Source organism: Lepisma saccharinum, chromosome 2 (assembly GCF_977018435.1).
Source record: "Lepisma saccharinum chromosome 2, izLepSacc3.1, whole genome shotgun sequence".
NCBI classification, from domain to species: Eukaryota; Metazoa; Arthropoda; class Insecta; order Zygentoma; family Lepismatidae; genus Lepisma; species Lepisma saccharinum.
This window is the reverse complement of record NC_139230.1, coordinates 212,137,824-212,163,149: the sequence shown is the minus strand read 5'-3', so window position 1 is coordinate 212,163,149 and position 25,326 is coordinate 212,137,824. Positions and strand designations below refer to the sequence as shown.

At 37.2% G+C, this 25,326-nt stretch overlaps 1 protein-coding gene across 1 annotated transcript in view; it reads right to left on the bottom strand.

The window, feature by feature from the left end:
- LOC145981178 (uncharacterized) overlaps window positions 1-25,326 on the bottom strand; it is a 327,477-nt gene that overhangs the window by 125,248 nt on the left and 176,903 nt on the right. The window contains exon 3 of the mRNA XM_083114302.1: window positions 21,266-21,508. Coding sequence (XP_082970428.1) covers window positions 21,266-21,508 — 243 coding nt within the window. The remainder of the gene's footprint in view (window positions 1-21,265; window positions 21,509-25,326) is intronic.

The window sequence follows — 25,326 nt, the reverse complement described above, 5'->3', positions numbered from 1 at the left end:
CTGAAAGTTTACTCAGAAGGACCTGGATGTACTAAAGTGCGGTTAAAGCCCACTTTATACTCAAACAGGTTGACTGACACTGAACCTTAAGTTTAAATTGGGATCAGAGCCATTGTGCAGTTTTCCTGCACCGGGTATCAAACCTGCCACCCCATGAGGACAGTCTTATGCATTACACTTTTGTGGAAGCCAGTTTGCGCTGACTTCTAAAGACGTTACACACAGGATGTTCATGAAACGATGCACAAGAGAGTTCATGTAGCAGTGACGAAAAAAGTCCCCGTAAACATTGACAAACATATGAGAAGTTCAGAACACAAGTGTCCATCCAAGACAGTTTTGAGAAAAAGACACATTAAAGTAACTTACTACTGCGTTTAGCTAAACATAGTGGTCCCTCGATGAGCAAGAATTTGAAACTTAGAAGATACTTACTTCTAGCACTGAAATGTTGATACTTCACATTTCTAAGTTATACTTGTAACCAAGGTGGACTGATTTAAATCAGGTAATTTTTTCTTAAAAAATCAATGATTTAAATCACTTTACAGAAAAGAATTATATAATAATGTACATAAGAATTTTGTAGATGTCAGAATCAATGTTTGTGAAAGTGCATTGATCTCGTAATCATTTATTAGTGTTTATTAGACTAAGAAAGAAAGAGCAAGGAAAAAATATACAGGGTGGCGCCTAAAAAAACACATTGATAATAGTATTACGATAGTGTATGTGCTTCTTGTGCTAAGTAATATTTTCTAGGTATACGGTTGGTAACATTTTCGTGTGACCGTTATTCTTTAGCCGACAGTTCAGTCTCTGGCTTCTTGTAGTGTGGTTGTTTTGTGAGATGTTTCTAATCCGTCATGCAGCAGATCCACATTTCTGGAAGTCTGTGTTATGGACAGATGAGGCCCAGTTCAAAGTTAACGGCCTCATGAATCGTCATAATTGTGTCTACTGATCTTATACAAATCCACATGCAATTATGGAAACGGAGCTGAATACGCTTGGAGTAATTGTTTTTTTTGGGGGGGGGAGGCATTTCTTCGTTTGGTGAAATGAGACCTTATTTCTTTGATGCACATGTTAATGCGGAATCTTATCTCGAGATGCTGCAGGATGTTGTGTTAGTTGAACTTGAAAACAACCCCACTTAGTCAGATCACTGTTTTGTATTGCAGCAAGATGGAGCTCCTGCACATTATGGACGTGATGTTCGATTTTTTTTAGATGATGCATTTGAAGAGTGGATAGGACGCCGTGGTACCATTGATTGGACTCCTTGTGATTTGACGCAATGCGATTTTGCTTTGTGGGGAATTGTTAACGATATGGTATACTCATCATCACAGGTAGATGTGGATGCACTGAAAGACTCAATTATCAATGCGTTTCATGTCATCAACAATGATATAAGTTTACTGCATCGTATTTGCAATTCTGTTGTTGATCGTTGCACACAATGTATTGCAAACAATGGAGAACACTTTGAACAAATCCACTGAAACTGGAATTTTGTGTATTGTAATGTACAGCTCTTTTCTGCCATATATAAATATAAATTTTTCGTGTGTGTATGTATAGATATGTTTTACATTGGCCTGCCTCGTTGCTCGCTCCCTCTGCAGGTTGAGGAACGCGTTCTTCGGCACCCTTGTTCGGCTACAGGAATGCTTTTTATTGCGAAATCCACTTTTCCAAATTTCACGGGTACGGGGGGAATTCTTTCTAAATATCGGCATGCACCGTTATTCCACCCCAATCATGCGCTAGCATCTCCCGGTCTTCAACCAAATTATGTTTTTTGTATTAAAAAAGTAGGCTAAGTCCTTCGTTACTGACGACATGTCACAACGTAGTACCGACGCCTGCTCTCTCCTTGAACCTAAGCGCCGGTGGGCATCGTTTTGCCGCTTCTCCTGTCCAGAAATGTATATGGAAGCCTTGATTCATTGCTTTCCGCACTTGCGTCCAAGGAGAGGTCTGTTTTTTGTCGAAAGGTGCCATGCCAGTGTTGCCAACCACGTTTCGCTTGCCCACAGCAGCGATCGCAACCCCCCCTTGGAAATTCACCATCTACATATCTAAATTATACTTATATTCCGTGTTGAAAACGTTCCTTCAATCACAATCGGCATAAGTTCAGTGTATAAGAGTATTATTGTGTTTAGGGGTAGTTCGACTTATTAATGAGAACCATGTATTTGTTATTAAAGGGGGGGGGACTTTGGTATTGTATGGAAGATGTGTGTGTTATTTTATTGATAAAGGGGGGAACATTTATGTTCAATGAAACAGTGCATTTGGGGTGATATTTAATTCATATAACTGCACAAAACATGGAGATGAAATAGTGGAGATGAAGATTTTGTTCATCGGCGAGTGCGTGTTTGCGTGGAGGAGTAACTAGACGGCAGCACCGGACAGTAAAGAACAACAGCCCCAGGGCCGCTTTCAGCAGTACCACGGATCCAAGAGGGTCTATTGGTCCCCATTTAGATTCGGTGGTCATTCCAAAGGAGGGGATGACGCCAAAATATGTGGCAACCCCGGAATCGAAAGTAACGGTAGGAGGACAATGATTGAGAGAGAGCGACACAGTTGACTTAGAACTACGGTGAGATAGAGAAGTGAGTTTCTGGACACTTGATGTACTATCGCGAAGTTATACCGAAGTAGTTCCAGGTGATATCACTTTGGTGATATAAAGAAGTACGGTTCCGAGTTGGCTTGAAACTGTCTGTTATGGATGTGTTCAAGTGACCGTGGACTGTGACACCGTGCGGCCGTGTAACCCCGCGCACTGACCGCAGTCGTCGTGTCGTTGCCCGGGCTTCCTTTCCCATGCTGTCGGGACTCGACCCGAGGACCTCACCGTGACCCTGTGACCCTGCACACGGACCAGCGCTGGACGGACGACGACGTACATACATCGGCCGGACAAAGGTAGCATTGTGGCCACCACCCCCACAACAGTGATTTTGTGAGTGATAGCGCGCAACACTATTTTGGGCCCAGGGGGGAATGATTTGGGGTACGTTGGCCAACGTATATGGTAGTTGTGTGTGCATGTGATAGTAGGTTGCTTTATGTGTGTATATATATATCTTGTGTGATAGGGTCTGTACAGTATTTTCGTGTGTGTATATAATATATGTATAAAGTCGACGATTTGCTTTTTCCAATGCATCACCCTCTTCTAATGCAGAGCTCGTGGGCATTGGCTGCCGACTTGGTGAGGTAGGCGAGCATACCAAAACTTATTTCAACTCCGGCGACTTTTTGCTTAGAATCCATGCTCTACCGGCGCGTCTACCGAGCTACAGCCGCAGCCGTGCATCACAGTATCTACTTGTATTTTGCATGTATACTTCTTGACAAAACTCCTCGAGATATAAGGCAATATATTACTTCAAGTATAAGACCTGTTCAGGAATAAGATTCGCATCACTAGTATGAGACCCGTCAAAGACCTACTTATAGTTGAGCTAGCAACAGAAAATGAGTTGGAGCGGATGCTCGAGAATCAAGATCTTCACTCGAAAGGCTTAAAGATGGAAACAACTAAAAAGAGAAACCCGTTAATTATCTTATTCGAGGTTCCGAAATCTTATGAAGACCAAGAATTACTCGACGAGTTGTATGCAATGAATTTCGAAGAAACAATGTCTAAAGAAGAAATGGAGAATAACTTAAGTATTCGTTTTAGGACTGGCAGGCAAAGGGAAACTTCTTCTCATGTTGATATAGATATTTCTCCCGTCATGAGGAACCTGATAATTGGTTGGAATCAGCTCTATCTCCATTTTCAAGTGGTAAATATTAAGGACTATATATCTGTTCCTAGGTTCTACAACTGCCACGATCTTGGCCATATCAAGAAACATTGCGGCAAAGAACAGACCTGTGGTAAATGCGGTGGAGTCCATCCCAAAGAAGGGTGTCCGACTGTAAACGTACGCATTTGTATACCCTGTAAGAACAGAGCCAGAAACTGTGTTAGGAATAACTGCCCATCATATCAAGAGTTGTATGATAGAGCCATCTCTAAGATTAACTATGGGTAGTTCTACTCAAACTCATCTAAGTACAACTATTGGAAATCTAAGCATTATTCAAATAAATGCTCAGGGCTCTCAGTTGGTCACTCAAGAAGTGAAAAATGTAGATATAGCACTTATCCAAGAACCTTACACTAAAAAGTGTAAGGCAGTAAGTGTACCTAAGAAAATGAGGACATATGCCATTTCAGACAATCCATAAGTTCTAACTATTGTCTCAAACTCTAATCTACAAGTATTCTCGTACCTCAATTACTCAACCTCTCATTGTATAGTTGCGGAAATAACGTTGGGGACTGAGAGATGGGTACTGGCAAATTTATATTGTCAGTACAAAGATCCCATTAAACCTTACCTGGATATATTGGATAAGACTGTCACGAACCTATCAAGCAACAACTTATTAGTAGCGATGGATTCCAACGCAAAGTCTAGACTCTGGAATAGCAGAATCTTGGATGATAGAGGAGGGACTTCAAATATCGATGTTACTACTACAAATCACCGAGGGCGGATGTCTGTTGTCAATTGGAAGGTAGAAGACAGCCAAATGGTTAGTGATCACAATCTGATTACTTATAATATCCAACTTATGAAAAGACACATACTTAATAACAATATCAAGAAGATCTGGAGTACCAGAGATCAAGACCTTCTGAGGTCACTGGTCACGAATCAGCTTAAGCTAAATCCTATAAGTCCAGGAAGACTGGCTGAGGATATTGCAAAAACTATTACTAATGCTATTACATCTGCAATTCGATCAATTCCCAAATCCACTAAGAGCTCACCCAAGCATGAGTGGCCCCAATATACAGGGTGTCATTTTAATGGCGCCCACGGACCACGGAAACGTATAGAGGACATCAAAACAAAAAACTTTTTTCAGTAACATTTTTCTCGTTGGAGCGTCGTTTCGGCGCTACAGTCGTTCAAAAAAGCCCGTTTTGCCGCCTGAATGCTGGCAACCACACACAACATTTGATTGCATTTGTGACGTTATATCCCGTCGTGAAGCGATGCGTTACAGGGTTGCCAGGAACACCCATATTCTGTGAAAAATGACATAGCTACAATCAGCCACATTATGTACCGTAAAACAAAACGAGAAAACACGTTCTGTAACCTAACAGGAAGTAAACAAACGATACGAAAAATGGCAGAAAGAAAATAGAATTCAAGTGGAAGTGGTCATATCGAATTTTGTATCAGCTTGCATGTCAAATATTTGCAAATCTAGTTACCAAGTTGGTATCTACAATTTAGTCTATCCACTTCATCCTTCTGATACTAGTTGTCTGTGACACACTGAACAGATGACAAAATAGAAATGAAAGAATTCAAAATTCCAAAGGTAAGCAACACATAATATAATGTATATTAAGGGCATTATGAGGCAAGTGGCAAAAATGGTTGAAAATACAGGGATATAAGTAGCAGTAATACAAGCTCTCCGACGACTGTGTTTATCTACTCACCGGATACACATGTAATAGTTTGCAACTGTGAACAGGGCAGTATATTCGCTACTGATTCATCATTAGATTGTTACTGTGGTTGTACGTGTTTTAGCCGTAATGTAACAACGTGAACCTCAGATACTTCCGTTATCAGCACAAAGTACCACAAGGCATCTGGACACAAACCTGTAGATATCAACCTTGCAACGAGATTTGCAAATATTTGACATGTAGCTGGGCTTAAACAGCCACATGTAAGTTGTAAGTACAATAAAAGTTATTGTTGTTGATATTTGACATGTAGGCTGAGACAAAATCCGATATTGACTCTTCATTTTGTATACGTTTTTACCATTTCTCATATCGTTGGTTCACTTCCCCTTCCCCTGAGATGACTTCTGATCTTCTGGCTGGTAGGCTATGATGTTAGGTTTACTGGACGCGTTTCTCGCTTCGTTTTACAGCCAATAATGTGGTTGGTAGTTTGTCATTTTTCACAAGATTTGTGTGTTCCTTGCAACCCTGCTGTGCGCTGTTTCGCCGCAGGAAATGACGTCACAGATACGATCAAATGTTGTGTTGGGTTGCCAGCATCCAGGCGGCAAAACGGTCTTTTTTGAACGGCTGTAGCGTCGAATTGACGCACCAACGTGAAAAATGTTACTGAGAAAAGTTGTTTGTTTTGATGTCCTCTACACGAATCTGTGGTCCGTGGGCGCCATTAAAATGACACCCTGTATATTGACACGTAGGAGTGCCACCCGTCGATTGAGAATGCGCTACCAAAGGCTGCCACAGAAAAAGACAGGTTGTTCTTCTTGGAAAAATATCGGAATTCCAAATTCTACTCTTCCCTTATTTAACAGTGTAAAGTGAAATCATGGTCAAGGTTCGTTGAGCAGGAGATTGAAATAAATCCATGGGGGAAACCATATAGAATGGACTCGCAGAGGAGCAGGCAAAGGTTTGCTCCCTTCCCAATGAAGAAAATTGAAACTACTTATACTAAGATTTGGGACGAGGCAGTTTCCTACTTGATAGAAAAGTTACTTCCGTTGGATGATCATCTTCAAGACACTCCAGAACAGCGGATCATCAGAGCGAATGCAAATAATAACTACGACAATCAACTGATGGTGATACCGTTCGCTCAAGAGGAGATTGCGCTTATTATCGATAGATTGAGAAATAGAAGGAGACCTGATCCTGACGGCATTTCAAATGAAGCCATCAAGATTTTGAAGAACAACTTACTTGGTGACCTTCAGCTACTTTGTAATCAGTGTTTACTCCATGGGTTCTTTCCCAGTACGTGGAAATTGGCCAGACTTGTGCTCTTTTTAAAGGATGTTAAAAGGGACCCAGTTCTCGTCAACTCATACAGGCCGATATGTTTATTGGACACCCTGGGAAAAGTGTTTGAAAGACTTATTGCCAAACACTTAAACGTGAGATTAATCCTTAGCAACAACTCTTAACGGCAGTATGGCTTCCAGAAAGGACGCTCCACTGAGGATGAAATCAATATGGTGACACAGATTGTACAACCAGATCTCAGGAAATATATAACTATTGATATAAGTGGAGCGTTCGACAACGTCTGGTGGCCGTACTTACTTGGAGAACTACAAAGACTTCGTATACCAATGTCCATATATAATGTTATAAAGGATTACTTAAGCAATAGGAGTGTCCAATACACATGGGGTACAGCCAGTATAAATAGAAATATCAATAAAGGGTGCCATCAAGGTTCCGTATTGGGACCCATACTATGGAACGTCACGATGGAGCCAATTCTGGTGGAAATCCTGCACATGACTGACGTAACTGATGTAGTTGCATAGGCTGATGACCTACTAATTATCTTCAGTGCTGACAATCGTAGAGACCTTGAAACGAAGACTAATAATGTTAGGCTAAAGCTTGAAGAATGGTCATCAAAAAGTAAGCTAACAATAGCTACTGAAAAAACCCATCAGATATTGCTAAAAGATAAAAAGGTAAAGGTAAAGTGTTCCCCTGTGCATAGCACCACGCCATGAAGGCGTATAGGGGGTGTGGGGGTAACGCCCCACACTTTCTTGATCCGGTCGTGAGTGGAGGTGATGTGATCAGCATCACGCCCCTAACCGCCTTTACCCCCCAGGGTTTCCCCCAGGTACCCATGTTATTCGACGCTGGGTGGGCGCCGGGGCCGCTTCCACCGTTAGAAAAGTTCCCGGATTTGAACCGGCCGGGGATCGAACCCGGGACCTTTAGTATGGTAGTCAGACGCGTTACCGACTGAGCCACCGCGGTAAACTACAGAGATCTCCAGTAATAATGCTTGGAAATTGTTCCATTCGAGCTGCCTTGGAAGTCAAGGACTTAGGAATATTAATGGAGACACAACTGTGTTTTCGCTCTCACATAGTTAATGTCTTGACGAAAGCAAAAACCACTATGCATAACATTATGAGCATGAGTAACTTGGCGTACCGGCTGCCTTTTGACATAGCAATGCTATATTATAGAGCGGTGTTTGTGCCGACCGTATGTTATGCATCCTCTACCTAGGCAATGATGACCCTCAACCAATATGCGAAAGTCAAATTACGGGCAGCACAGATGATTATCTTCTTGAGAATACTGGCGCCATTCGGACGTCCGCTACAGCTGCTGTAATAGTAATTGCCGGTGTTCTTCCACTCGATTTCGAGGTTCAGGGATACGCAGCCAGATACTGGCTGAGGAAAGGTCAGCATAATAAGATCCTAGCCCTTCTTGGTCAAAACCTCAACACATTTCAGGACATCGATCAACACTTAGAAAATGCCTGTAAGATGGAATGGGAACAGCATCCCGGTTCCGGACGTACCAAAGGATTTCTGCCGTTGGGGAAGATAAGACCTAAAAACGCCTTCTTCCGACCATCAAAGGGTATTACTCATTTCATTACAGGGCATGGCCCTTACGGTTCCTATTTAAAGAGGTTCGGACTAAGTGCCAGAAATGTGGAGTAATAGATACACCGTATCACGACCTTCTTTCCTCGGCTCAGCACACGGTCGAGATCGTATTCAAATTTTAAAAGAAATAAAGAAAATATTTTCAAGCTTTTACATGATAAAATACAAGAAGTTGAAGTTTAATATTTTATACGTTGTTAAATTACTGACACAAATATGTATTCACCTTTTAGTACTCATGGAAAATTACCAAATCGAGTATTAATGCACTATATATTTAAACAAAATTGAACAAGTGAAATTGACAAGTTCACACATAAATTCTGTACATTCTTTAGTATATATTTGTGCAATGAAGCATAAATATCGCTTTACATCAACCTTTTGACAAATTTCAGGTTTATCTTTACTTTTATTACTTCAAGTCAAATTGTATCTAAGAAGAATTACTTCCGATCTTTCGCAGATTTGTACGTCGTAATTCGGCAAGAAATGCTCGATAATCAATCGGCGAAAACCAAGACGAATTATGTAAATAATATGTTCAATTCACTTTCCACATCCCAACTAAGCACTTTTTGTACATTTACGAAAATAGGCCTTTCATTTAAAGTATCTACATGCATGTATCATATTCATTCGTAGATTCCATATAAAACGAAGATGGCTGCCATTTTATGTGATTCCAGCCGGTCACCAAATTTATGTCCTTTGGACCTTTTACGCCTTTAGCGATGATGTTTCAACTGTTAAAAGTAAACATAATACTTATCTGCGCTGATATGCTTTAAAATATCGTCGGATCTTCCTTTTAAATCAAATTCTTCAAATTTCACTTTCCGAAACATTTTTGTGACTCCATCTCAGTTCAAGATGATCTTTTAGATGAAGCAGTGTATCCGAACCCACACTGTTACAACTTTTTTCACAGAATACAAACTTGCGAATACTTTTCAAGTTACAAATTTTGAATTGTACAAATATCATGCATGAAAATGCTTGTAAAACAAATTATATACAATAAAATGGATGTTACAATAATCTATTACATGTTTACGTATTTTATTTTCACCCTTTTCAGTTATTTTTAGTTTTACAATTTTTGTGGGAAAAAGGTTAATTACGCGCCACTTAGATTTTTCCCTTTATTTGAGTTGGCTATGTTTCACTAGTTTAGGATTACTTCCAAGTTTAGGATTACTTTTCAAGGCGCTCTTTTTACAAAATCGTAAGTTTATTATCGAAATTCTGCCAAAAATTAATTCAAATAGTTTGTACATGGTAGTAAAACATTTTAAATACATGTTTGTGCCCAAATATCAATGAAAGAGCAAAATAAAGCTATAGAAACCAAACATATGTGCGATTATGCACAAATTGGCAATTTTCATGATATCTCACTAACCAAATTACATCGCTAAGATATTAAAATATAGCAAATACGTGTAGTTTACATACGTACTTCAGTTATAACAAAGCCAAAGTGATGCAAATTAATTTTCTACAAATATGAACTACCAAAAATGAGCTTAAATCTTAGATTTCAACTGATAAAAAATTATTTTATTTTTCATGCTATGATGGTATTCATTATGATACCGTCATACTGGCGCCCAATGGGCTTACCCACGCCAAATTATAAATTACAATTTACTAAAGTTGTAACAACACATGAGATCATAATAAGATCTGTTATAGCCAATAAAATACAAAAAATTGGTAAAAGAACATAGTAACCATACAAGACAATTCGATATTCGGTAATAAACAAAAATATCTCATAGTGTGTGCATTGTTGTGTTACCATAATTATAGTATCTCTATTTTGGTAAACCTGAGAGTGCCTTAAGCAAACTTCTCTCTGTGTCATAAGTTTGTATGATGTGTGGTGTTTCTATAAGAATATTAGTGTGTATGTAAATAAACTTCTTCATGCATTGCCAGTTAATGTAGAGTTCATACTTGTAATACATGATAAAACAGACAAGAGAGATCCTGTACACAGAACCATACTATCAAAATCGTCTGAAAATACACTGACCTTATCTCTTGATGAGATAATCAGAAAGCAAAAACATAAATGTTTCCATACCGACACCAAATAGTCATACATTTATAGGAATAACACCAATGAATTCTTGTATTAATATATAACCCTTAAAACTTTTCTGAACCAAACTGTTCATTACATATTGACAAACTAGAAATACATAACAGTTATATACTGTTCTGAACGAAAACTTTGTTGAAAGGAACTTCACACTGCTGTGGACGTGAGAAAACTTTCGATTGAAACTTAAATCAGTATTTTAGAGTATATTCAATGTCAGCACTGCATACACTGCTATCTCAAGTAGCATGACCATTTATCAGATGCGAATGTTACTAATTTGAGCAATCAACACACCAAAAAGCCAGATACTATTCAGTATGCGAAACATTTCATGAAGTCAATCTTAACTTTCCAGCACTACTCGCTTGCCCAGTACAAATAATGTCTTATTACTCACTTAATCTAATCATACAAAAAGAAACCGCTCGAGTAAGGTTTCAACTTTTGAAGAAAATGTACCATTCAATATCCTATGCTAATAAAATTATACACTTTTCATATTAAGTTTTTTGTCAACCTTCGCCATTTAGAATAAAATGGTTAATACTCAATAATATTGACAAAAAATATTAATAACATTTTTCATATTCAGTTTCTTGAGTGGCACTATAGGACTTACTTATTGCCTTTTACGTGAACCTACCCCAAGTTTTTATGCTCTATGGCATAACCGCATGTGCAACGAGCTCGGATCAACTCATGGATCTCTTGGCTTACTTTTTGCAACACACAGTGAGTATTTGATTCATTTTATGGAATCAAATAACTCAAAATAATTCACATTAAAATTAGCATTTGGATTTTTGGTATCATTCCCTGGGTATTATGAACCAAAATTTGAGTAACTTGTACCTTAGACAAATAGGCATAAAATTACATATTATCACAGTTCAACTATCAATTATTGCTAAAGTGTGACATTTATGCACTGAATTGTTTCATGTATTATTTAGTATCTCACTGTCCATGAGGTAAATCCTAACAACTAAATCTAAATTATTACTCTAATAAAATGTATTTAAAGTACGACCATTTATAGGCCAACAAAAAAAATTGAATAACTATGATAGTTATCTAATGCAATTTTATTTCATGCACACGGTATACTACCACTTACGGGCCAACCTTTAAAAGGATGGAGTAACTACCAGAGTTTTTTAAGCACATTTTAAATTCTTTTACGAGGTGTACTACCGACTTTGGCTAATCTCAATAATGGCAAGTTTGTTTCAAGAACAAACTGTACACACACCTGTAATGACAGATGAAGAAACATCATCCTTTTCACGCAATGACGCTTCAAGCACATTTAGCACCACATCTTTATGTGAGCTACTTGCCTTTAGCAAAGTATTCAACCAAGAAATTTTCTTGTCTTTTGAACATTTCCATAATTTTACATGTTCAATAGCAATGTTTTCCTGAAGAATCCCATCACTGCAACGTAAGGCAGATATACGAGAGTCACTAAAGTTTTTTATACATAAGTATGGACCTTCGTACAGAAAACAATATTTTTTAATTGGATTATCATCCATATCTCTTTGTCTATTTCGAATGAAAACAAGATTTCCAGAAGAAATTGATATTTTATCTAGTTGCTTACAATTCAACTTGTTTAACTTATTAGATCTAGCTGCATGACTTTTAATTTGAGCCATAAGCAGTTTGTCATTCCATGACTGATGTGTACCATCATCAAATATGACATTTCCTATTTGTAGGTTAGGTTCCTTATTTAACCTTAACTCTATCGGAGCGAAACCAGTTTGTGAAGAGATAGATTTGTTTAACCAATGCAAAGCCATGGATACTTGCTGGGGCCATTTAGCATGGTTATCTATGCACAATACTCTCATTAAACGGTTAAGTTCCGAATGATACCGTTCAACCATGTTGGATGAAGGGTGGTAAGGTGGAGTAAACATAAGTTTGACACCATATTCTTTCATTTTAGTATTAAAAAGACATGAACGAAACTGTGGTCCATTATCCGAAATTATTTTTTCTGGAATACCCAGATGTACAAAATATATTTGGCACAATTTATTTAGTACCGTAACAGCGTTGCTGTTTGTCACTGGATATGCCACTAAATATCTGGATGCTGCATCCAGTATAGTAAATAAGAAACGTTCACGTTTAGGACCCATGGTGAATGGACCTTGTAAATCAATGAACAATATTTTCCCAGGCTTGTCGGTAATGTGTACTTTGGCTAAATGTTTAGACGGATGCTTGTTCGGTTTAGTGCAAATGCATACATCACAGTCTGCTACATATTGTTGTACATCTCTCTTCATACCTTTCCATTGGAAGTATCTATATATTTGAGAAAGTGTACGACTAGCACCAAAGTGTCCCGATAAGTCATGAAATTTGTTCAAAATTGTACCCACTAATGTAATTGGAACACAAATTCTAACTTTTTGAACGTTATGAAAGTCTCTAACACACAAAATATTGTCCCTTAGAAGATAACGTTCATTCCAAGTTCTACTTCTTGGATTATCATTAAGAATTGAAGAGTGCAAAATATATTGCCTAATTTCTTTCCATTCATCATCTTTTTCTTGTGCTACAATCAAATCATCAATATTAATGAAAGATTCTAATATTTCCTTAAACTGCAAAGAATTTACATGATACAAGAGGCCTTCTTGCATCGGAAATGTTCTACTCAGAACGTCAGCAATTATATTTTCCGACCCTTTACAGTATTGTACTTGGAATGAATACTGTTGTAATTGTACAAACCAACGAGTTAAACGTGCATTCCATGTGTGCGCCGTTTCTAACCAGGTAAGTGCCTTATGGTCAGTTATGATAATAAAATGTCTGCCTTTTAATAGAGAACAGAACTTATCAATAGTAAACAATATGGCTAAAACCTCTAATTCTGTAGAAGTGTATGATTTTTCATAACTCCTGAGCAATCTACTCACGAAACCGAGAGGTTTAATGTCACCATCAATCAGTTGATAGCAGTATCCTGCAACACCTATTATTGATGCATCAGTTTGAACATAAAAAGTGTGTGAAAAATTAGGAAAAGATAAAAGTACTTGTTCACTGACTTTATCTTTTAGTGTTTTAAAAGCTGTAGAAGCTTGGTCATTCCATTGCCATTTCTTACCAGCCTTCAATAAGTCATACATAGGTTGTGCTATGATGGCATAATTTTTTATGTATTTACTCAACCAATTAAAACAACCTAAGATTTTCTGCAATTGTTTAACTGAATTGGGCACAGGCAAATTTACAATGGAATCTACATACTTAGGATCTTTCTTATACCCCTGCGAAGTAATAATGTGACCCAAAAATTTTATTTCTGATCTACAAAACTCACATTTTTCAAGTTTCAACGTCATGCCTGCCTGCTTCAATTTTTCAAGAACTGTTCTTACATGCATTATGTGAGATGTAAAATCCTGAGACTTTATGATAACATCGTCAACATGAACTACCACGAAATCTCTACAGTCCTTAAGCACACGATTTAACGCATCGACGAATACAGCTGTACCATTTACTGAACCAAATACAACTCTTTTAAAATGATATAAGATACCTTCGAACATAAAAGCAGTATATTTTCTGCTGTCAGGATGTAGATTTATTTGCCAAAAAGCATTCAAAAGATCCACCGAAGTGAAGTATTTACAATTTTGGAATTCTACCAATAAGTCTTGTATTTTTATGGGATGCACTTGAATAAGCTTAACATGCTGGTTTACTCTTTTGAGATCAACACATAAACGTATACCTCCCCCAGATTTAGGAACTACTAAAAGTGGAGACAGATATTCTGAATTAGACAACTCAATAACATCCCAATCAAGCATGATTTTTATTTGTTCACGTACTTGATCTCTATAAGCAAAAGGTATAGGATAATTTTTGCCTACTATAGGTTGATCTGTATCTAAAACCATTTTGTGAACGTAATCGTTACACAAACCAGGTTTATTAGAAAATATTTCTTGATATTCGAGTAGTAACTCTATGAACAAAGTTTTTTGTTCGTTAGTAAGCGAATCAGCCTTATTCATGTACTCTTCAAACTTAAGCAGGTTGAACTCGGACTTATCCTCCAAGCCATTATAATTACTGACATGAGAACATTCAAAATAACATAAATTTTTAGCATCTTCAATAATTGGCATGAAGCGCGCAAAGGTGCGTTCTTCATCGGAACCACATGTTATTGTTTGATCTTTAAAATTTAATGATGCTTGAAGTGCATATAACACATCTAATCCCACAATGATATCCACTTGTAAATTGTGAACCACCAAAAACTGAACGTAACATTGCAAATTACTTATTTGAATGATCAGTTTAACCATACCTAATACCTTGGTTTTCTTATTACCAGAAAAATCTACCAATCTCACATTATCCGCAGGTGTGAGCCTGGGTCTACTAGCCTTAATATTAATTTCTTTCCAAACAGTATTAGAAAGCAGACTTATTTCTGCGCCAGTGTCGCAGAGAGCAGTATAAGATTTATCAAAAATTAAAACTTTTAATTTTGCAGTAAGAGTGTTGCTACTGAGAGCATTTATTGGTGTTGGAATTTCTTTTGATCCATATTCATCACAGTTGTGAAATTCTTCCCATTTCCCTAAATTCATGCTATCTATAGTGGGATTATTAACTTGACCTTCATCACCCACTTTAAAACAAAGGTCGCTTGTTAGTTTTCCTGCAAGGACAAAACGTTATCCTCATCGGGATAACTATCAATGCTATTTGCATCCCTAAAATGACTAACATTGACATTGTGTACGGTAGCTTGCACTTTTATATCTCTACCCACTTTATCATTAGATGTACTAGGTGTACAACTAAAACCCATACTGTACAAAAATTGTTTAACCTTAGTCATTCCCGCATAATTCCAATGTATCATATCTACTCTACCTCTGGACGGGTGACCAAGGAATTTCTGGTACAAGGAGTTATCTATGCGGTCATTCTCCAAGAAGAATAAAGGTGCTATATTGTATACTTTTACTTTAAACTCGTCGTGTAGTGACATAAAATACAGATTGAAATTATTCCATGTCTGCCACAATTGTTCATGAGGAGATGACATATATTTAGGAAGAGGTGGCAAACATAGTATCGTAATTTCAGCACATCTAGATTTCAACGTATTCAAGAGTTTGCTGAAAGACACTTGCATTTGTTCGAAGCTACGTTTCCTAATTAAATCATTGGTACCTATCATGACCAATATTTTGTCTGAGAGTTTCTTAGCATTTGATACACGCCTATGCAGATCATCAATGGTTTGTCCCGAGACACACAAACCTATGAATCTGAAAGCAGATTCATTCATATTCCATTTGTAACCTAAGATACTGTTGGCATACCTAACTAACATACTGTCACCAAGCAGTTGATGATCTCCTAACTTAGGAACAAACTCACCTAAATCACAATGATGATTATTATTTACTTCACTTGAGCGTGCATTATATTGAGCTTTGGTAAAAGGAGGATTTTCAACCGTTTTGATGCTCAAGACACCTCCTGTATCAGGAGCATCTAAGAGTTTTCCTGCCTCGAACCCAAATTCACATTTCTAGAAATCTGATCATTTCTTACCCATGTCCTACCATTAGCATAGGAATTACGAGCAGATCCAACCTCATTATTAGACCTTAAGTTTCTTAATCCATTCCTGTTAGACATATTTCGGTCATTTTGCTCCTTAAACATAGACACATTAGCTACCTTCGATTTGTTCTTCTGGTTACCATAAGTTTTACTAGAATCCATATACCTAGTTGAATTATTTTTTAAAGATTGAAAATTTTCTATGGCTTGCAAAGTCTGTCTCAGTGTGTGAATATTATTCACCACCAAGTGTTCACTTATTTTATAAGGCAACAACGATGATAACTGAGCAATAAGATGTGCTTCGTCAGCATGTGGTTGTATAGATTTCAATTTTTTGTAATTCTTATTTGCAAACTGCAATAAGTTTTCCTTGCTGTCTTTGTCATAAGGTGAATTTAGAACTTTAGTTAAATTTACAGATTTCCACCTATCGTTTTGATAATGGGATAAGAAATCTGTCTTAAACTCAGCATAAGTCTTAAACTTTAATTTATTTTCAATGTACCAGGTACGTGCACAATCTGTGAGTAATTTAGGTAAATAATTCATATACTCACTCTCATGTATATTGTAAATTTCCAGGTTTTCCTCTACTTTTTCTAAAAATTCAGATGGTATAATGTCTGCGGAAACACCATCAAAATGAGGAAAATGCCTCAAATCTTGCGGCTTAATTACTGGCTTATACCTAACCTTTAATGTCTCATTCGACAGATCAACTTCCGAATGTTTAACATTTGGAACATTTGTCGGAGGAGTTATCTGAGGAGTATTGCTTACGTTTTGTCCAACCCTACTAGTTAACCTGTCACGTTTTAACTTATTTCTCATATGAGCCAGTCTAGTATTACAATACGGACCATCATCTACGCATGTACTATCATGAACTGAGTTGACACTACAATCAGTTTCCGAATCAGAAATTGCACCCGAAAGGTGTCTACTTTTATTGTAGTCATGTGGAACGTAACCAACACTAGGTCTACTTACACCTTCATGGCTTTCACGATTTAAATCTACCTGTCTAGCATCAAGCTCATGAAAATCACCCTGCACTGAATTCAACTTTACATTTTTTGATGTCACATTTTTTCTGAGCGTAACTGGAGTCAGTACATCATTGACCATGGTTGTTAGACTAGACTCGATCAATGACATAGCCTTTCTGATGTTTACATTTAAACTAGTAACTGCACCATCATTCAGCATGTCACTATTTGGAGCAACCTTAACATAATGTACATTTTTACCATCTTCACTATCATTATTAACGTCAGGTGTAAATTTGGATGACTGACTGACGTGTTTCACGATATCAGATTCGTAATCAACATCACACTTGTCATAGCGATCACCCTTAGCTGTCATATTCATTAACGGTTTTTTGAACTGTAATTGATCTATTGCACTATGAACCTGATTTAAATTTTTACTAACTTTACTCAAAGACATTTCATTGTCTTCACAAGCTTGGTAACATTTCTCTAGCTTCTTGTCAAATTGTCTTGACAGATCGTCTATCACACTCTCGATTTTATTATCAACATCTTCCGCTAACGATACCAATTCAATGTTTACCTTTGTGTCAAGCATATGCAAACCTTTCTCTACCTTTTCATATCTAAGCATGCATTCGTTTCTAAATTGACCTATGTCAATTTTAAGATCTTTGAATTCCTTGGTATGAGCTTTGTTTGCTTCAGCTAATGTATGTAAGGCAGTGTCTACCCTTTTGTTTTGATCTGCTTGCTCCTGCAAAGCAGTATCAATTTTGGTATTATGTTCCTGCAAAGCAGTGTCTATTTTGATGTTATGCTCTGCTTGTACTTGCAAAGCAGTATCAAATTTACTATTTTGAGTGTCTAATTTACTATTTTGAGTGTCTAATTTACTATTTTGTGCATTAATCAACGCTACTATGTCGGCCAGTGTGAAGTTTCTTTCGACAATTTCTGTCATTGTTAATGTGTTGAAACAAACTAGCAAACAAATACAGAATTCTACTACTTAAATAATTCACTTCCTATTAGTGAAGAAACTAAATGAGTTTCAGTTACTTTAATAATAACTGAGACTAAACATGAGTCTCATCAATCTTGATATCACGAGACGAAAAACGATTCTGAACTACTCAGGAGACATAAGGCGCCGTAAATGAGTCTCATAATCTTAATATCACGACCTTCTTTCCTCGGCTCAGCACACGGTCGAGATCGTATTCAAATTTTAAAAGAAATAAAGAAAATATTTTCAAGCTTTTACATGATAAAATACAAGAAGTTGAAGTTTAATATTTTATACGTTGTTAAATTACTGACACAAATATGTATTCACCTTTTAGTACTCATGGAAAATTACCAAATCGAGTATTAATGCACTATATATTTAAACAAAATTGAACAAGTGAAATTGACAAGTTCACACATAAATTCTGTACATTCTTTAGTATATATTTGTGCAATGAAGCATAAATATCGCTTTACATCAACCTTTTGACAAATTTCAGGTTTATCTTTACTTTTATTACTTCAAGTCAAATTGTATCTAAGAAGAATTACTTCCGATCTTTCGCAGATTTGTACGTCGTAATTCGGCAAGAAATGCTCGATAATCAATCGGCGAAAACCAAGACGAATTATGTAAATAATATGTTCAATTCACTTTCCACATCCCAACTAAGCACTTTTTGTACATTTACGAAAATAGGCCTTTCATTTAAAGTATCTACATGCATGTATCATATTCATTCGTAGATTCCATATAAAACGAAGATGGCTGCCATTTTATGTGATTCCAGCCGGTCACCAAATTTATGTCCTTTGGACCTTTTACGCCTTTAGCGATGATGTTTCAACTGTTAAAAGTAAACATAATACTTATCTGCGCTGATATGCTTTAAAATATCGTCGGATCTTCCTTTTAAATCAAATTCTTCAAATTTCACTTTCCGAAACATTTTTGTGACTCCATCTCAGTTCAAGATGATCTTTTAGATGAAGCAGTGTATCCGAACCCACACTGTTACAACTTTTTTCACAGAATACAAACTTGCGAATACTTTTCAAGTTACAAATTTTGAATTGTACAAATATCATGCATGAAAATGCTTGTAAAACAAATTATATACAATAAAATGGATGTTACAATAATCTATTACATGTTTACGTATTTTATTTTCACCCTTTTCAGTTATTTTTAGTTTTACAATTTTTGTGGGAAAAAGGTTAATTACGCGCCACTTAGATTTTTCCCTTTATTTGAGTTGGCTATGTTTCACTAGTTTAGGATTACTTCCAAGTTTAGGATTACTTTTCAAGGCGCTCTTTTTACAAAATCGTAAGTTTATTATCGAAATTCTGCCAAAAATTAATTCAAATAGTTTGTACATGGTAGTAAAACATTTTAAATACATGTTTGTGCCCAAATATCAATGAAAGAGCAAAATAAAGCTATAGAAACCAAACATATGTGCGATTATGCACAAATTGGCAATTTTCATGATATCTCACTAACCAAATTACATCGCTAAGATATTAAAATATAGCAAATACGTGTAGTTTACATACGTACTTCAGTTATAACAAAGCCAAAGTGATGCAAATTAATTTTCTACAAATATGAACTACCAAAAATGAGCTTAAATCTTAGATTTCAACTGATAAAAAATTATTTTATTTTTCATGCTATGATGGTATTCATTATGATACCGTCATAACCGGAACACGTCCTTTTAACTTGCGAGAAATTTGACGACGTCCGAATTCGGCGTCTGAGGACTAATTTAAGAAGAGGCTCATTCCAGCAGATGGCGAGCTGCTAGTAGACTTTCAATATCGTCAACAAGCTTGCAGATATAATTTCAAGCTATGAGGAATTCGAGTATAGAAGACCTGACCCAACAGAGAGAGATACCACTCTTGGCTCTACTATACCTAGGACTGTCGCAGCTCAGAATGTACCTAGCAGATCAACCCAAGTACTGAGATCAGCCATTACTGTGACCACTGAGGAAGATCATCAGCAAGAAGAGATCAGGTACTACGAGACAGGACCAACTACCCTTAATAGAAGACGTTTCTTCATAACTTCCATTAGAGGTAAACAGCTGGAAGAACTTGAAGCAGATTCGTAGTGCAAACCTGATTCCATCACGAGCGGATGCTGTTCAGCAGAAGATACCAGGCACTTCCTAAGCTTCTGGGAGAGCCTTTAGTCCATCTTACTTTATTTTATCTTCTGCATCTTGTGGTGGGCCTTCTTGGTCCGCCCGCAGTTCTCATCTTGTAAATTTTCTTTATTATTATATTCTCTCTTACTGTATATTATTCCATGCAATCTATTGTTCCTGGTGGTCATCATTTGAAGGCCACTCCAGTTTTCTACGGGCCCTATTAGACCCTGAATTATTCTCTCTATATTTTATCTATTATATTCATCATATGAATCTTTTTCTACGTATATTATACTTATGTATGCTTCTCGAAAACTTCTCTAGATTCTCAAACTCTAATTTCAAACGTCTCGGTGTTATCTTAGGTACCGAGACTTATATTACTCGCTTCTTCTTATTTAAACTGGTGTAGAAGCGGCGCTTCCCAGAACCTAGTTAACCACTCCAAAGTATATCCTTTACCCCAGGGACACGAAGAATACCGCACTCAGCAGAAGCACCAACGACAAATGATAGCTGAGTGAGAGGGTATAAGAAGTGAGAGTGGCGAGTGGTGGCGGAGATTCGCACCTTCGTGTCCCCCCTGTTATTCTCATTTTACAATCTTGAATTGTTGTTTTAAGTCCACTTTATGCACATATAGGCTAATCAGGACGGGGCCTACATTCTAAAGTGGGATCCGAATCACTATGTATCATTCCACCGGGTATCGAACACGGGACCCCTTAATTACAAGGTGAGGACGCTACCACTGCGCCATCGGGGAGGCCCCAATTGCATAATCTTATGTTGCTCAGCCAATGTCTAAAAGCAAACATGCGCTAATGGTACACTACATTGTCAAGGCTCTCGCCTTTTAGTTATGTACTTACCATCCAATGTACCACGGTTTGGTTCCATCCCTCATATGTGCACGATCTTCACTCATGTTGAATACTTCCTTTAACTGAGTAAATTCCGTCTCGTACGGAAAGAACTGGCAGCCCAACTGGAGGCTCCAGTACTCCAGACTCTGCTCGTAAACGTTCTTGAAGAACTCAAAACTGAAAACGTGCTGCGCTGTCCAGTTCTCCATGGCATCTGTCACCACGACAGGACGACCAGTATATGCATATCTGGAAAGAAATTTAAAATCACATCTTACTTTTTCCGTTGAAAGTAGTGCCGAGATATCCTATGTTAATAATGAGTAGGACAACAGGCACTAATAAATTACGCCAATGTTTCATTATTTGCACAGAAAATTAATTGACTCGAGTGATATAATACACAAACATATCACAGGGTATATCAATATATTCGCGATTAAAATTACCACTTGAGCGCTAATGTTGCTTCCAATATGGCCGCTCTAAGTAGGATAGATTTTTGTTTACATTCAGTAGTAGTACGTAATAACAGCGAGTTGACATTGCTCGCATGGAAGAAACGTTTAAATTACACGTTATATTTAAATATTGCGAATGCGATGTGAATTCCAGGAACTATAACGAAGGTGAAGCTGTGCTGAGAGCGAAGCATTTAATTATGATAGGCAAAAATAACACGGGAAACGCACACGAAACTAATGTATACGCACTGGTTTTTCAAAGCGTCGCTGTTTCATCTGCACTGAACCTCGGTTGTAACTGCCTATCTGGGGCTCTCAGAAATGATTTGAAAATAAAGCAATTCACCTGTATTGCAAAGCTTGGGAGGAAATAAATGAAAACATGCTGTTGGAGTTGTTTTCCCCAAAGAGGCTGGTTGGTTTAATAACACCGGATAATGATAATAATAATAACAATAACAACAATTTCATTGAGGCTATACTGAATGAAACAGCAACATTAGCATGGCAATTATGTTTTTCTGACTTACCTTTATGATTACGGACATTAATTAATTCTCAAACTATTTTCATCTTTGCACTTAATCGACTTGCACCTGTTCCAAATTACATACATAATACATTGTTTTCAATAGAATTATGGAAAATATACTAATAAATATGAGAGTTCTTCCTTGGTGATTAAGTATTCCCAAAAATGTTTTGAATTCTTCATGTAATTTTATTATTATTATATTATATATTATAGAGGTTCGTGATTGTATTAATCAAAACGGAGTAGGAATTATTAATAATCCCAGGAATGTTCTTGTTCAATTCAATGATAAATTTTAAAAAAATGTTATATTCATAATGAACAATTTAATACTTACTTTCATGGCAATAAAATCATCATTCGGAAAGAATATTTCGGAAAATAGAGTGAACAGACTCGTACATTCTTCGTAATTTCATTGCCGCATTTCAGTTATGCCAATCTTGTCAATCAGTTCTGTTTTCCCTGATTTATTTAAACATTTCATTTTGTCGATTCCACGGGGTGGGAAACACATGTAAGCTATTCACTTGCCCTGAACCACAAAACTATTTAGAGCCAACAACTGAACAGTATAAGCTACTTTTTCGCATGTTCCCCATGCTTTGAATGGCTTCAACACGGCGATGCGCAGCGAGGTGTCCTACGTGGAGTGGTTCCTGGAAATCTCACCAGGTGGCATATCGGATAATTTTAATCGCGAATTGTGAGGTAAGTGAGGTAAGCCTTCGTTATTATCCAACAAGAAAACATTACGCACACATTCCGGTAAAGATGCATTACTTTTCATTTTGATAAACATCATTGCACAACCATGGGCAATAAAAGTTTGAAGGTTTTCCATTTAATTCGAGCTTGACTTTACTTTCAATTTTTAAGACCAGGACGATCACGTTGAGTGCTTGATTCACGATCTGCCAACAAAAGTTTGAGGTGTGTGACGCTTCATCATTTCATCTAATCGTCATTTATCCTCATCATCACGATTAAATAAAAATGTAGAATGCTATTACACAAATGTTCAATAATAAGAGAGAATTGAAGTACCACATTCACGATCATCATAGTCAAATATTTTTACGATTCAACGTATTTTTTGATGGTGTACTGGTAACGTCGTCGCCTTGTAATCAAGTGGTCGCGGGTTCAATACCCGGTGGAGGCAAATCCCACAGTGGTTCGTATCCTACTTTAAACTGTAGGTCGTTTCGATTTCCCTAGCTGTGCATAAAGTGGACATAAAACAACAAATCAATCAATCAACATATTTTTCCTAGAATTCAAGAGCCTTAATTTTTATCAATCTACATTCAACATTAAGCATATATTGTGTTAATTTACTAAAATACTAACATTTTCCCATCCATTCGCGCCAATATATTTAACGCATATTTTATATGCTATTATTGCTACTAACGTGACTAATCTGCATGAGGTAGACTTTTAATTTATTGAAGTCTAATTATCAGCACCTGCTTTCATTATTCTCAAATTGTAGCCGGAAACGGTGCACAGATTTTTTAAATTCGAATACATGAATGGAGTAAAACCAATTTTGATCAAGAGAGTATAATTATGAATATTATTTCGTATTGTTGTTTGTTCCTACCCTTGCTCTATCTCTCCCTTGTTTTGCTTGTCCATTTTACGTCGACCTAAAAAGGGAGATAAGCAATGCACTACAGGCAATCAACGGCCCGCAAAGGGGCTCCTCAATGTGTTCGTTTGTAAAGATTACTTTGACTCCATTGATACACTGGCGATTCTATACTCTCGGCAGTTAACTTCAAAATATGTGCGTATCTTTGTGCAAAAATTACCCGCTGCTCACATAAATATTTTGCCAACCAAGGGAACCCCCTACAACGTGTTTCTCCCGGGGCATTATCAGATTCATTTCATGGTTGCAGAGGGCAGCGAAATAGGAACATTTTACACAGAGCGAAACGAAACGCCAAATAACTCTTGTATGGAGGTTGTGGAATAGGGGAGGAGATAGTGCTGCCCCCCTCTCTTTCCTCATACACTCTCTTGTGCATCGACACAAAGTGAAGGTCGATATCGGAATGAATTGGCCCCTCGTTGATGTGACCCGCATCGTACACAAGCACTATTCTTGATAACAGACTCCCCCTCCCCTCTTCGTTTGACTGTCTATCGCCACTCGCTAAATGGAAATCGTGTTTCTCATTACGAGGTTGTTCAATAAAAACACGACATTCCTCATGCTATCAGGCTGCGGTCGAGGCACACCAAGGAAGCACCGGATCGCGTGAATCGATCGCAAAATAGCTCATTCAAAAAGTGCTCCGATTGTTGCGTTTTCATTCCTGAATGCTCCGTTAGCTTCCCGTGCACCTGGTTTCAATGCGTCGTCTTTTGAAAGACGCTTCTCCCGCATATGTTCAGGGACATAGTTTCAATGCGTCATCCTTGAAAGATGCTTCTTCCGCATATTCTCAGGGACTTGGTTTCAATACGTCGTCTTGGAAAGATGCTCCTTTCGCATATTCTCAGGGGACAATGTTTTGTTCCTCCATAAAGCAGAGCATATGGTTATGTGATCAAAAACTGACAAAGGTAGGTGGAAACAAAACAGAGTTAGAACTGGAGTACATAAAGTACAGATATATTACAAAAATAAATACTTTTATTAAAGTTTAGTTATGTTTATACCTACTCGAAATGTATGGAACTGCGTGAATCGCACATGTAACATTATTTCTTTGCATACATTTAAATTAAACAGTAATGAACATTTTAGAAGCTGGTACTCACTGTTATATATTGAATTTCTTAGTCAGTGCCTTCTACCTAAATAAAAATGTACAATTCAAAGCAGAAACGAAATGATCCATATTGTATCTAGAAGTTTTTTACCATATATATATAGAAACTATACATGGGATTCAAGTAAGTTCTAATAATGGGATATTCTCAGTATCAGATATAAATTTCAATAGGGCAAACCTTATCGAATTCAAATGTTCAGAAAACATTACAGCAAAGCCTTTCCATCTCACTTTTCAATTATAGAGAAACATACGAAATTTAGGTTCGTGATCTTG